The 14983-nt window shown below is 38.5% G+C and overlaps 1 protein-coding gene across 1 annotated transcript in view; it reads right to left on the bottom strand.

The window, feature by feature from the left end:
• The window catches only part of LOC145984027 (DNA-directed RNA polymerase I subunit RPA1-like), a 314984-nt gene that overhangs the window by 228703 nt on the left and 71298 nt on the right, over positions 1-14983 (bottom strand). The window contains exons 14-15 of the mRNA XM_083117344.1: positions 11563-11755; positions 3935-4105 (exon numbers count right to left, since the gene is read on the bottom strand). Coding sequence (XP_082973470.1) covers positions 3935-4105; positions 11563-11755 — 364 coding nt within the window. The remainder of the gene's footprint in view (positions 1-3934; positions 4106-11562; positions 11756-14983) is intronic.

Here is a 14983-nt window from a genome sequence, read left to right as displayed (position 1 = left end):
TTCTGTCGCATCTGTCGCATGTTGTATTGTGGAGTGAGATACTTTGTCGGGTGGCGATATTCGACAAAAATCGTATGTATCAATGGAGCCTATTTTTTTCCATGTTCCATCAGTTTGTCCAACAAAATGCCTTACTACAACATCCGACAACTATCAAACAGCACCAACCGCTCCCATCCCCTCCATCTGTTGAAAGTTCTGTCCCCTTACTACTCCCATACGGACAAAAAAAAGTGATAATTCAATGTATTTTCCAAGTACTTGTAATATTTAGAGGTTTAACACATTTTTCTGCCCCTCCGAAAATTCTGGCACAGTGGTTGTGTTGTGCATAAAGGGACCTAAAAGTTGAGGCCGAAACTTAGCAACAAGATTTTTTGTTCCCGTGCAGAGTTCCATAACGATATATATATAAAGTCAATCAAGACAAAATTCCCTGACATTTCTCACACTTTTTTTGACACCTCAAATTCCCTGACATTTCTCGGTTTTCCAGGTCTGTCACCACCCTGGTGGGTGGGTGGGTGGGTGGGTGGGTGGGTGGGGGGGGGGGGGGGGGTGTGTGTGTGTGTGTGTGTGTGTGTGTGTGTGTGTGTGTGTGTGTGTGTGTGTGTGTGTGTGTGTGTGTGTGTGTGTGTGTGTGTGTGTGTGTGTGTGTGTGTGTGTGTGTGTGTGTGTGTGTGTGTGTGTGTGTGTGTGTGTGTGTGTGTGTGTGTGTGTGTGTGTGTGTGTGTGTGTGTGTGTGTGTGTGTGTGTGTGTGTGTGTGTGTGTGTGTGTGTGTGTGTGTGTGTGTGTGTGTGTGTGTGTGTGTGTGTGTGTGTGTGTGTGTGTGTGTGTGTGTGTGTGTGTGTGTGTGTGTGTGTGTGTGTGTGTGTGTGTGTGTGTGTGTGTGTGTGTGTGTGTGTGTGTGTGTGTGTGTGTGTGTGTGTGTGTGTGTGTGTGTGTGTGTGTGTGTGTGTGTGTGTGTGTGTGTGTGTGTGTGTGTGTGTGTGTGTGTGTGTGTGTGTGTGTGTGTGTGTGTGTGTGTGTGGGGGGGGGGGGGGGGGGAAACAGAAATGCCATACTATATAAACATGCATATACAGTGGAACACAGATTTTACATATTCTCGCAATTATAAATGCAATCCTCATTATCCCAACACGGCATATTGTTATAAATTTTACCCACATTAAATCAAGGTTCCACTGCATACAATAACAGTGGTATTAGTATCAGAAATCATCAGTTTGAATTTAATCACCAATAGAAGCTGATCATTTTGCACAGTTTAGGTACATTGCAGGGAACATGAAATGCCATGTGACAGTTTTGAAAGTGTAAATATTCTGGCAATTATACAAAATATGTAATTTTCATTAATTTTGCCATAGTATTGCATGGAAAACTGGATTTCAGAATTAAACAAGAGTTATTTTAGTATTCTGATTGCTTCACATGAAAAATTATGAATATTAACATAAAACTCGTACATATGCTATAGTTCCATTGGAATACTTACTTACATTTAAAATCGAAAACACTTTAATTCATAATTAGGGAATAAAATACGCAGTTGTATAATAAACATACATAAACAAGTTACAACTTGTCCATGAGAAAGTTTGCTTAGTTTTGTATTTATAAAACTACTTTAACCTTTTGCTGCCCAAGCGTCTCGAATGAGATACCCAAAAGTAACTCTCACGGAACCTGTGTCAAGGTCGTAGTTTTTACGTTATAACGTTTCTATTTTTGGCTAGAATTTCGATTTTATTTTTTTATATTATTCCTAACACATGTATTTAACAGAAATGTTTTTTTTTGCATTTTTTTTTGTCTTCATGAAAATGGAGGGTGAAAGGCGGGGAAAGGCGGGGAAAGGCGGGAAAAGGGACTTCTCTTTTGCATCTCTTTTCAAGGTCAATTTTTTGCCGACAAAGGAAGACCGGCTTTGTTGTTCTAAAGCAATGCTTTTCACTCCCGCCTAGTAACTGCATTCGAAGGAAGCTTGTTTATCAGTATCCGATGTCAAAATGAAAGTTTTCCGTGAGGGGGTGGGGGGAGGGGGGAGACTGGTTGTTGAATCTGCATTGTGAGAATGGAATTTCGAAGCACGCTGAAGGAAACCTTTGTTTTTTTTAGCACAGGTGTCTACAAGTGGCAACAGGGGTTACCCAGCATTGTCTAAGAATAGAATTTCAAGCAGCTGTAAGAATTGGCGCTCATTTGTCACTACGTTCTAGCTTTTCGTCCGTGAATGTTGTGCGTAGGTGTCGTTTTGTGCCCAAGTGCGAGGACATTTTTTGGGTGAAGTGACAATTTTTTAAAATAATTTTTGGGGGTTTTCTCCCTTCCCCCTCCATATATACACCAAATTTGCATAAATTTTGCATTTTGTGCATTTTGACATTTTTTTCGGGGTGGGGGGGAACACCATTTTTTTTAAGAAAAGTATTTTTAAGGGGATTTCCCCCTTTCCCCCTCCATATGTACACCGAATGTGCATAAATTATATATCGTCTGAATCTGTGATTCATTCTGCGTACAACGGTATATCGTTCATATCTCCAGGGCAAATAGTCTCTGAGCTAAATTCATTTCAAGGTACCGCTGCATTTTGAAGCTTGAATCAGTGGCGTGCCGACCATTCCTTTTGGGGGTACAACTCAAGTTACATTGGTCATATGATAATAATGCAAATATTTTTGTGTTCCTTACATGTCAGCGATCATTTCCATGTGCATGTCGACACTGTCATGTACTTTTTTCTTGGGGGGAGGGTGGGGGAACCAATTTTTTTTGGTGAAATTTTGGAATTTTGAGAGTTAGCCCCCCCCCACCACATATACGCCGAATTTTCAAAAATTTCATATAGTCTGAATCTCTGGTTCATTCCGCGTACAACGGTATATTACTCATCTCTCAAGGGCAATTAGCCTCCGATCTACACTCATTTAATTGAAACCCTGCATTTTACTCAAAATCGGCTCGGGCAACAGAGGCTTACCTGTGAAAAAGGCCTTGGGCAGCAAAAGGTTAAGTTCTTACAATGTTCAAGTATCAGTTTCAGAATTGGTAGGAATTGGAAAGAATAGTGGCACTGGTCAGTTCAAAGTGATGTTGGCTCAGCCCTAAAATTTACGTAAATTGTGTCTCTAATAACATTGGTTATCAATATTGGTACTTATTGATATCAGTAAAAATCAGTTCTGATACCATTCTAACAATCTCATATAAAGTTTGCAAAGGTTCCATGAAGAACTTCAATGGTTCAACCAAGTGACTGCAATGGGTTTTGACTCGAAAAAGAAATTGTTTGTTTAGACATATACTTTACAAAATCCAGGTACATGAATTTTCCACAAGGTTACCGATTATTTCTAGGGTGTTTGGGGAAAAGGCAATTAAGTCACAAACTGTCATTCTCTGTTGTCTTCATTTACGTCATGCTGAATAAATTAAATAAAATATTATAAGTATAATTTTATATTGGGCATGTGTAAAGATTCTCAGCAGTGATGATCCAACAAGTATATCATATCTGTAGTTTGCTATTAAAGAATAAGCATAAATATGCTGTAAAATTGCATTTTTTTACTTTTGATTTTCCTCAGCCTAGTGTGATATATTGTATCGGTAAAATTATTAGCAACTTTTCTGATAAACTGTATGCCTATATCAGCCTCTACTAATCAAGTACCAATTAATGCATCCCAACACTAATGTACTACACACACATATATAAATTGATGTACAGTCATGGACACTTCTGGGTTGTAATGATTCTACTGGCTTTCAATACGATTGTTACAACCCAGCAGTGTCCATCACTGTACATGATTGGATATAGTACGAAGATACACTGCAGTTTCACAAAGGTTTTTCAAGATTCAATTTTTTTGTAAAGTCAAAAAATTAGGTCTCCAAAAAATTAAATAATTTTTAAATTACCTCATAGAAGCAATGAATCAAGCCATATGATGTTGCTCCATAATGTGTTTTGTCGAGTACTCCACACAGCAACTCTCCCTGTCTGATAATCACTTCTGCTTCAGACATTGTATTTGGATCCGTAAAGGGTACTCCTACTTTCCATGGCCGTGGTTTACACACTACCCAAGCCTGTAAACATTATTAAAAATTTTACAAATGCACAATGCAAGTTTACTTTATTGTACAAACCATTAAAGCACATATTTTTTAAAAAAAGGGCAAAAATGAGGCATTTCTCTCTGTATATTCAAACACATTCTTTCTCGTTCCTTTCACATCCCATACAGCACAAATCTCCAAGGGATATCCATTGGATATCCACAATGTCCAGGTCAGATCCATGGATATTATGGATATCCATTGGATGTCTATGTGATATCCAGAACTGGACATCTGAAACTCGACCAATTCTAGATATCGAATACATACCTCAAACATGTATACCTGGGTAGAACTGGCTGTCAGAAACATTGTCAAATTCCAAATCTCCAATACGTTACCAGATCTTGTCTAAAACTGGATATCGAAAACACATCCAATTCTGGATATCCAAATATCTAGATCTTGTCCAAAATGGGATATCCAAAAAACATCTAATTCTGGATATCCAAAACATATCTAAATCTTACCCAAAACTGGATATCCAAAATACATCCAATTCTGGATATCCAATACATAGCTAGAACTGGTCCAGAACTGGATATCCAACAATGAACATAAATAGGATCTGTTTCGGATATTAGAAAATGATCATAGCCGTTATGTATACTTTTTCATACTTTATCGTGGAATTGAAACAATAATTGCATTGAAACATTAGTGTTTATAAACTTTTTACCTGTTACATAGTGATTTAATTTTTTCGTCTTAGAATCAGAAAATTTCAATTTAGCCTTATTCAATGCTACAATACAATCAATACTAAAATCAAGTCAATCCTGCTTAGTGTTAAAACCCGTTCCTTATATTTAGCATAGACAGTAGCTATGCACATCGTTTTCAGTTCAAATGTTTTACACCTGAGGTCTGAGTGAATCAGAAGCTTGTGACTGTTTTCCTTGGTGAGTCTTTGTTATTTACTATTACTATTAGAGACTAAAACTTTTTAAAATCTTAGAATGAGAAACGCTACAATACACTGCAGACAAGAATCAGGTCAATGAGCATCACAAATCTCCGAGAAAAAAAAAAGGAGGGGGGGAGAGGGAGGGAGGGAGGGAGGGAGGGGGAGGGAGGGAGGGAGAGAGAGAGAGAGAGAGAGAGAGAGAAGTGCATGTTACACATGTGTACAAATCTATGAAATCCCCTTAGCTTCACAAAAGTTGTTACTAATAACTGATATCAAGATAATATCCAAATGTAGTCTAAAAAATGCACTTTTTGTATCCATACTATATCCAAAGTACGTAGAAAAATTGTCTAAATCAAAGCATACAATGTCCAGAAAATGTCGCACTTGATGTCCAAAACATGTCCAACAGTGATCCAGAAATGTCCATAACATATCCATTTCTGGATACCCCCTGGATATCATGTATGCAGACAAATGGATATCCAGGGAACATCCAATGGATGTCTATTGGATATTCCTGGATATCTATTGGTATGGGCATGCATATTTCGTTTTTGACGAAAAGACGAAATGTGAAATAACACATTCTAATGTTAATTTTTAATGTTTCTGAAAGGTGTGAGGTGCATTGTCCTACCCTGTTCTGTCACAAAATGATACGAAATAGACTCTTAAACATGAAATTTACCGTTTACATACCGACGCGACACTTTCTGAAGTTTTGAAATTCACGGAAAATTGATTAATTATGCTGCAAAAGTTTGACAAGCAAAAATGGACCCCTTTATACAGAAATAAAGTTAATATTCTGTTAATGATTTAATGTGCTATTAGAAGGGATATGTTTATTTTGAGTAATAGTGCAATTTTTAAATCAAATTTGGGATTCCAGGGTGTCTAGCAAAAGCCCTGAGTAAAATTCCCTGACTTTTCCCTGTTGACAAGAAATGACTACCCTGGAAGATGAATGTATTCACATGTGATTAGCTAAAATAATGCTTGCCTTTAGCTGCAATTATAGAAGTTCAGGGATTACATAGTTGCACTCATTCACTCTAGGCTATCATCAATACACAATTATTCACTATTTACAAATAAGCAGGGTGTCTAAACATATTTACATTATGTGCAAATAGCACAGCAGCGACTTTCTCACTTCTTAAGTTTCTGAATTTCTTCAGCAAGGACCTCAGCCTCCTTCCCTGCTATATGTGAATTAGTACTTTAGGTGTGTAAACCACAACTTCCAAAATCCAAGAGGTCTTTGCCACCAGGTTGAGTTTTCAGTGCTTCCTTCAGTTCCCAAAGAAATTTAATTTGAATTGAAATCTGCAAAATTTTATTGCACTTAATATCTTTTATTGCCTTCTTAAATGCCTCTGACATGCCACTTGACCTTGAACAACCCAGGAACACTGACGTCAAATATCGTGTCTTTACTTCCCCACAATCATTGTCCCAGAACCTAACTTTTACATCCATTTGTTGCCATGGGGTACTTTGTTTAGGGAGTCGTCAAATCCAATGACCAACAATTCACACTTCGAAAGTTTCCCAAGTAGATCCTTTTTTAAAAAAAGCGCAACACCAAAAGCAATGGTATAACCTATCTTATCTTTCTGCAGCTGCATTTTTTTCGCGACATTGCTACTAGGAAACATGACACTGAACAAATTTACATTTTTTCCTTCAGTTCGCAGAGAACTGTGTGTCATTGCGGTCTGAATGGACCACAATATTTCAGCTTTAGTTACACTGTCATTCAACAGGAATGCCTTTAGTCCCTGTGGTTGTAGCACATTATCGGAACTTCGTGTATTTTCACTCTCAGAAAAGGAACTGGATGAAGCAGGTTTAAAAGTCATATCCTTCTTCGATTAATTGAGTTCCCTTGGACAGGGAATATTTTCCTGTTCACTTCTCACACGTGCACTCACAAAAACTTTAATCGAGGCACTTGTACTTTGACTTGTCAACATTATTTTGTGCTTAATGCTTTCCATATGGCTCAACAAAGCACGACGACCCATATTGCTTAAGTAAAAATCTTGCAGCACAATTTACACTTGGCCGAATGTAAATCATTTGGCACTATTTCTAGCCATGATGAAAAACAAGGCTCCTGCAGCCAGTTGACTTGAACAACTGATTTTTTCTGCGTCATTTTAACATGTCGAGAACACGTAATACGTTCTGCAGCGTAATTTCACCCTTCTGTCGTCTTGTTAATGGTAATACCTCTCAGAATTGTTCGACACCTGAACGTGATTTGCTGAATACATTGGCGCGCACTGGCATCTGTGGTGGAGGAAAGAAGCACAAGGTATAGCCTGACAAGTTAAGTCCCGATATGCGCAGATCGCTGCGGAGCACTTCCTATTACGTCATCCTCCCCACCACTCTTCTACGTACTAGTCTACCCTTGAGAGTATGAGTGGTGCCAACTCAGCAAAATTAAGCTAAAACAAATATGACAAACGATTTTTACTGTGTAGATTAACGATGCCGGCTCATATCATTTTATCAGTGGTTCATTTGATTTAATCCGGTCTTTGAAAATATGCAGATCATAAACTGTAGTATTACGCACGCGTGTTAAGGTTTATAACGAAGATAAACTACTGGGCAAATGACTTCATTTTCTGAATGTGACATCGAGCAGTGGTCAGTTTTTTTTTTAAAAGCCGAGTGGGGTGGGGGTTCTTTTGTTTATCGTACAACAATCGCTACAAGAAGGCAATCTGATAATATGTTTGCCTGTGTTTTTTTTTAAAAGCATTGAAATGTTCTTGCTCTTTACTCTTGGCTGCATATTTTTGAAATGCAAATATCAAATCATGCCGGGTCCAACAAAATCCACAATCTGCTCTGGAAAGCCCCTTAGAAGACAGACCACAAAATTGTTTACAATGTTGCAACATATTTGTGAAATCACACGGGAGTATCTAAATGGATGGTTTCTCAAGTTTTAAAAGAATTGGATTGGATTGACTTGTTGTTTTAAGTTCACTTTATGCACAGTAGCTAATCGGGACTGGGCCTACAGTTTAAAGTGGGATCCGAACCACTATGTGCCTCCACCGGGAATCAAACCCGGGACCCCTTGATTACAAGGCGACGACGCTACCACTGCGCCATCGGGGAGGCCAAGTTTTAAAAGAAGGAAAAGAGTCGTTTACTAAAGGTGAGTTGAATTTCTGTACTCCAACAGTTAGAAAACAGCCCAGGAAAAAGCGAATACAAATTTTGTTGAAAACCCACAGACCATTCCGCTCCCTCCAGGTTGCAACACTGCGAACCAATGTCGCTACGGAGAATGGAGTGGGGAAATGTGGTGTGAGATGTGCAACAGCTATTTGCAGTGTCTTGTTTTTAAACTTGTCAAGTTATAACTCAGCAAACAAACTTACAAAAGACTCACTGAAAAATTTATTGAAATAGTATCTTGATAAATTACTGTTACTCAAAAATTCACACGATTTTTGATAAGTTTGAAATAATTTAAAAATCTTAATACATGCAGAAATTAAAATCCCCGGAATTCTTGTTAAATTCCCTGACTTTTCCAGATTTTTGAAAATTTTTGGTTTTCCCGATTTTCCCAGTCGCTAGTCACCCTGGATTATATTCACATTTTTAAAACCAAAATATCTTTTATATGCAGCTTTTTCACCGCTATAACAACGAAATTTCATTTCATTTACTGTTTTTGTACCGAAATTTAGCTTTTTTATTTACCAAAAATATGTGCCTCTATCTATTGGGTATCCAGAACTTCCAAACTGAATATCCAAGGGATATCCAATGGATGTATTTTGGACATTTGTGTGCTTATGCCACCTCAATTCTAACCTTAACCCATGCATACTAGGGATGGCCACATCCAGATCTTGAAATACCCAGGTCCTAGGTTACAGTTCTTGGATCCTGCTACCCAGTTTTCAGATCTGGGTACCCAGTCCTTGGATCTAGGTATCGGTCCTCCGAACCGAATTCAGGCACTCAGTACTGACAACCAGATGCCATTTATCTGGTTCTCATAGAATACAGATCAGCGCATTTTCTGTGCTGGGCAAATTAGATCAGTAAATTGATGGCCATTCCTAGATTTAACACCCTCCATCTCCTCCCTCACCACAATTTGCAGCTTTGTTTCTGGACACCCTCATCCTTTGCTCAACATATCGTTCGTGCTGTAACATAAAGACAAAAACACCTTTGATTTCACTATTTTCCTAATAACATAATGAAGAAGTGCGTATTACTCACTATCAAATATAAAAGAGTAAATACCTAAATAGTATCAAAAATTCACAACTTACGTGAGTGAGTATAAATTTATCCAAACTACGTTTCGATGGTCAATACTTCCTCCATCTTGAGGTCCACATGAATATCTAGACACAAGTCATGGTGTCATGTAAAAAGTGTTATATAGGGATATAGGTTGAAGGCTAGGGTAAAAAACGCTTATAAAAACCCTTGACACTGACAAGGTAAAAGTTCCTGTGTTCCTAAAAGCCCATATTAAAATACTAAAAGGTTTAAAAGCAGGTCCCCTACAGCGGCCCAGGAATCCCATTCAGCAGTGAGGCAAAGCGTGTGGGTAACGGTCTCCGTAGACAGAGTTCAAGGTTACCTCCCCTCCATGGGACTGATTCCCCTCAACTCTCACTTCACCAATCCAATGAAAATTCATGTTCTTCCTCCGCAGCTCTCGAAACTTCGGCGGTGACATGGAAACCCAACTCAGCATAATCATTAACGGCTTTATCCCACTTTTTAAGAAAATGGACCCACCCCTCCTCTAAATTGCCGTCATCTCTATTAAGTTTATTATCATTTCCGGTGCATATATGTGCAGCCTCATATACATTCCAGTCCAATTTATTACTACTTTTTTTTATAACTTCTTTTTTTTCCGAAATTCCTTTATGATAGGGAATACCGACAAAGCGAACTCCATTATTTGGTACCTCCTTTTTTTCAATTTCCCTATCGACGATATTGGTTATTTCCTTCCTTACAACTCTCCCAGCTTTCCTAGCAATTCTATTCATCCCCAAGATTGAATATCCGTTCTTCAAGCCCATTCCCCTTATCCAAGTTATTTCTTTCTCTTTCTCACTTTTGTTGTTACACAATCTTTCGGCTCTAATAAAGAAACTGAGATAAATGTTAGATTTGACTCTACATGAATGTTCAGATCTCCTGTTTATGTATAAATCACCTGCAAGGTGCTTATGAAATACACCCGTCATTATTCCGCAATCAGTTTTTGTTATGCTTAAGTCAAGAAAATTAATCTTCTTGTTGACTAGGTCTTCCCTTGTAAATTTTATCCTTTCCTCCCGTTTTCGCATTTCAGTGAAAACAAGGTCTAGATCCCTTTCCTTCCCAATAATGAAGATGTCATCGACATACCTACCATAGAATTTTAAACTTCCCCATACTTGGTATAAGGCAGCTTTTTCGATGTAATGCATGGTGTCTCCGAAACATAGTTTGGATAAATTTATACTCACTCATGTAAGTTGGAATTTTTGATACTATTTAGGTATTTACTCTTTTACACTATTTTCCTCCTGATATAATCTTTACATGTATGCAGAACAATAATTTTTCACTTCACTTTCCACTTCAAGCTCAGATCAGCTAATTGGGATTAGACAAACAGTTTAAAGTATGACACAAACCACTGTGCAATATTCTTCCACTGGAGATTGAACCCATGACCCCTTGATTACAAGGTGACATTGTTAGTCACTACACTATGGGTGAGGCTTACGGAGGTAAAAAAGGTAAAGTGTTCCCCTGTGCATAGCACCACGCCATGAAGGCGTATAGGGGGTGTGGGGGTAACGCACCACACTTTCTTGATCCGGTCGTGAGTGGGGGTGATGTGATCAGCATCACGCCCCTGACCGCCTTTACCCCCCAGGGTTTCCCCCAGGTACCCATGTTATTCGACGCTGGGTAGGCGCCGGGGCCGCTTCCACCGTTAGAAAAGTTCCCGGATTTGAACCGGCCGGGGATCGAACCCGGGACCTTGAGCATGGTAGTCAGACGCGTTACCGACTGAGCCACCGCGGCCGCTTAGAGAGACAAATTGCAATTCAAATTACCACTGTGACCCTACTTTCACTGCCTCTATGGCCACTGGAGGTGGCATGCAATGCTCGTGGGGTACAATCACCAGATTCATCAGCATGTGCAACATGATGAGTAGTAAATAGCTCTGTTCAAAATGGAGAATATTTTGATTTTTGTGGAATGTTCTCACCAGATCCAGATCAGGGTATTTTCAGAACCGGGTAACCTGGACCCGAAAATTATTGGCCATCCCTAGCTCATACTCTGAAAAGAGCAATTTAGGCAGTCGGATTTGCCAGGTCCTACACATCAGATCTGTACTGTTCATCTGCATGCCCTGCACTAGCTACATTGCAAGAAGCAGCATGTGCAATATACATACAATACAAACAGTACATACAATATAGAGCTATCCACTTACCTTAATCGAAATTTTGCCTTTTGACTCGAGATTTATTAGTGATCTCTTTTCAGGAATTAAATTGATCAGTATTGTTGAGATTATCTGTTTTCCAGACCACATGGGTACTGGTTTCAGCATAGCTGGTGGAAGTAACTTGATAGGTTTTGATACAAAATATAATGCTTCATACACATACTGGCAGTAGTCACCTCTGAAAGAAAACAGATGCATTGAAGTAAATTAAAAAAGAAATAATAAAACAAAATTTTCCACATATGTATCAGGAAATCATTAATTTTCATGCATTCCACATTCCAATGTGAACATATAATCATCAAATAAGTTACAGAAGTTGCACCTTATATTAAGATTAACAAACAAGAGAAGAAAAAGGCTGGGAATGAATATTTTTTATATCAGAACTTCAAAAGAGCATGCACCCCCCTCCCCCACACACACATACACAATTATTTACAGGGTGTCCTTAAAATGACACATGAAACACAGAAATATATAGAGGGCATCAGTCTCAGTACCACTTTTGTCACTAAGGTGTCATTTTGGTGTTCCAAGTTCAAAATAGCCTGTTTCGCAACTTGTATGCTTGCAACCTAAAATAATATTTGATCATATCTGTGCCATTTATTCCCATCATGAAACAGCACATGCCACTGTTGCAAGGAACACACATGTTCTGCAAAAAAATAACCAACCAACTACATTAATCAAAATACACAATAAAGCATTATAATTGTGAAGTCTTGTTGGCAGTGTCTGGTTTTCCTATTCCCTATCAGTAGTGATGTGACAAAGCACAAAATTTACTAATTCCAATGTACTCACTGATAATGCTTTGAACCGATTCTGATACATAAGCTTATTCAATAGAAATGGAGTGTGATGTTCAGCATGACAAAAAATAATTTGCTACAAATATTTCTGTTTGCATGTTACAGTGGAACCCCGATTTTACATTCCCAGATTTTACATTTTCTATATTCAATCTTGATGGTCCCAACATAGCAAAAATGTTATAAAATTTTCTTCGATTATACATTTTCCCACATTTTAAGTTTTTCAGATTGGTCCCCTGAAAAACAAAAAATTAAAGTTGCACTGCACTGTATATATTCTCAGAGACTTAACTAGTACAGAAGGAGTTGATTGCTTGAGTTGGTGTTTTAAGTCCACTTTATGCACAGCAAGGCTAATTGGGACTGGACCTACAGTTTAAAGTGAGATCCAAACCACTATTGTCTCCACCGGGTATCAAACCCAGGACCCCTTGATTACAAGGTGATGACGCTACCACTGCGACATCGGGGAGGACACTGCACAGGAGGAGTTAATTTGCATGTTTGAGAACCACATGAATTCATGTAGGAAAATTAATTCATGTTCTTAATACTGAAAATTTAAGGCTGGCAGATTCAACTTTAAAAAAAACAACACTTTTTGAAGCACTTCTGGAGGTAATTTCTTTCTTCTTTTGTCACATATCTGTCCAGCAACATTCAATACGCTGTTTCACTAAATACTCATGCAGCAGGTTTGCCCAAGCATTTTCTAGCAATGTTTTGCATGTTTAAATTCTCATTCTTCAAATTCCAATACAGCAACAGATCCTCAACACATGAAATAGTTGCTTCAGGAATGTTCTTTTTCAGTTGTAGTATAGGTGGATTTTTGAGGAAGTTATTTTCCATTATTTCTGAAAAAAAAATACCACTGATTCAACCCCCATGTGACAAGAGGTGCACATTCGATCACTGCCAGAAGGTTTCTTGCTGGAGATGTGGTGAGGCAGGTCTCGATATTTGTTTTGTGACAACCAGGGTGGAGGGATATCACAATGCAAATGATGTAATTAAATGGTTAGCTGATAGAAGGGCGTAACTCTCAAAACAAAAATACTATCTGCGCCCTGGATCTCTTGCTGGAATACAATATTCATGTTTATTTGTATTAAGTTAAGTTTAACACTACTTACGTGAGTGATTGATTGATTTAGTTTATTTTACTTCGCGTTTTGTGCCTCTTGGCTAATTTGCGAAGATGGGGATGAGTGATGAAACAATGAAATTGATGAATGGACATTCACAAACAACCCAGCCCGACCGAGAATCGACCCCGGGACCCTTGGCATCGCAGTTACGTGAGTGAGTATGAAGCTTGTTTTGGAACAACGTTTCAGGGTCCAACTGCCCCCTTCATCAGGTTCGTAAATATTTTCCTAAGCACTGAACATAGTGCTGCATTAAAAAGTGTTAAAATAGGATTAAAACTATCTCTGACACATTCCTGATTAAAAAACTCCACATATTAAAAAACTCATAAAGACAAATCAGCCATTTTGATTGAAACACCTTAAAAACGGGGACACATGAAATTGTTAAAAACCACGTCAGTTGCATGGCCAGCACTGGTGAACAATGCCAATCTGATATGAGGTGAAAGCTGCTTCCCCTCCTATTCATTCCCACCTTCCCCTCCAATTACGTCACCATTCTAGCACAAATTCTCATTCCTCACCGGTAGCTCGAATGACCTCCGGAGTAACATGAAAGCTGATCTTAGGTTCTGTTTTCATTGCGTTATACCATTTCTTAGTCTTACCCACCATTCTTCCAAATTGCCATCATCCCTGTTAAGTTTAGTACTCCTCCCTATGCAAATATTCGCAGCTTCATAACATTCCTACCTAATTTATTTTCCTCTTTCCTGATGACTTCTCTCTTTACGATTTTATGCCCACTCTTAATAATGTGTTCTGATAACCCTGTTTTGGGGGCTCCCTCTCTGATGTCATCATCATGCTCCCTCCATCTCACGCGCATGCTTCTTCCCATCTGTCCGATATACTCCCTGCCACATTCACATTCTATCCTGTATACACCTTTCTGTCCATCTGGGTTTTCCTTCCCCCTTCCTCCCTTTTCATATTCTGTGAAGTGTTTTTCTATATTCCGGGGAGCTTTCATCCCACATCTAACCCCGTATTCCTTTACAGTCTTTTCTATTTTTTCAGATACCCCTTTATAATATGAAATCCCGACAAAACTAACTTTCACTGTTTCCTTTCCCTCTTCCCCTTCTTTCTTTGCTTTCCCATTAATGTCATTGCTATTCTCCCTTTTGATGACGATCTGTGCTTTCCTGGCTATTCTATTCATTTCTTGGTTCGTGTACACATTTCTCTCCCCCACCTCCATTCTACTTCCTTTTCTTTTTCTTTCCCATTATTGCATAATCTTCCTGCCCTAATGAAAAAATTGAGAAAAACATTTGTTTTTATTTTCCCAGGATGTTCTGCTTTTTTATTTATGTGCAAGTCCCCGGCTAACGGTTTATGGTATATGCCTGTCTTTATTCCTTTATCTGTTTTTGTAATACTAAGATCCAAGAAATCGATCTTATCGTCAGCAAGGTTTTCCCTGGC

Source organism: Lepisma saccharinum, chromosome 2 (genome assembly GCF_977018435.1).
Source record: "Lepisma saccharinum chromosome 2, izLepSacc3.1, whole genome shotgun sequence".
Lineage (NCBI taxonomy): Eukaryota > Metazoa > Arthropoda > Insecta > Zygentoma > Lepismatidae > Lepisma > Lepisma saccharinum.
This window is presented reverse-complemented; position numbering and strand designations above follow the sequence as displayed.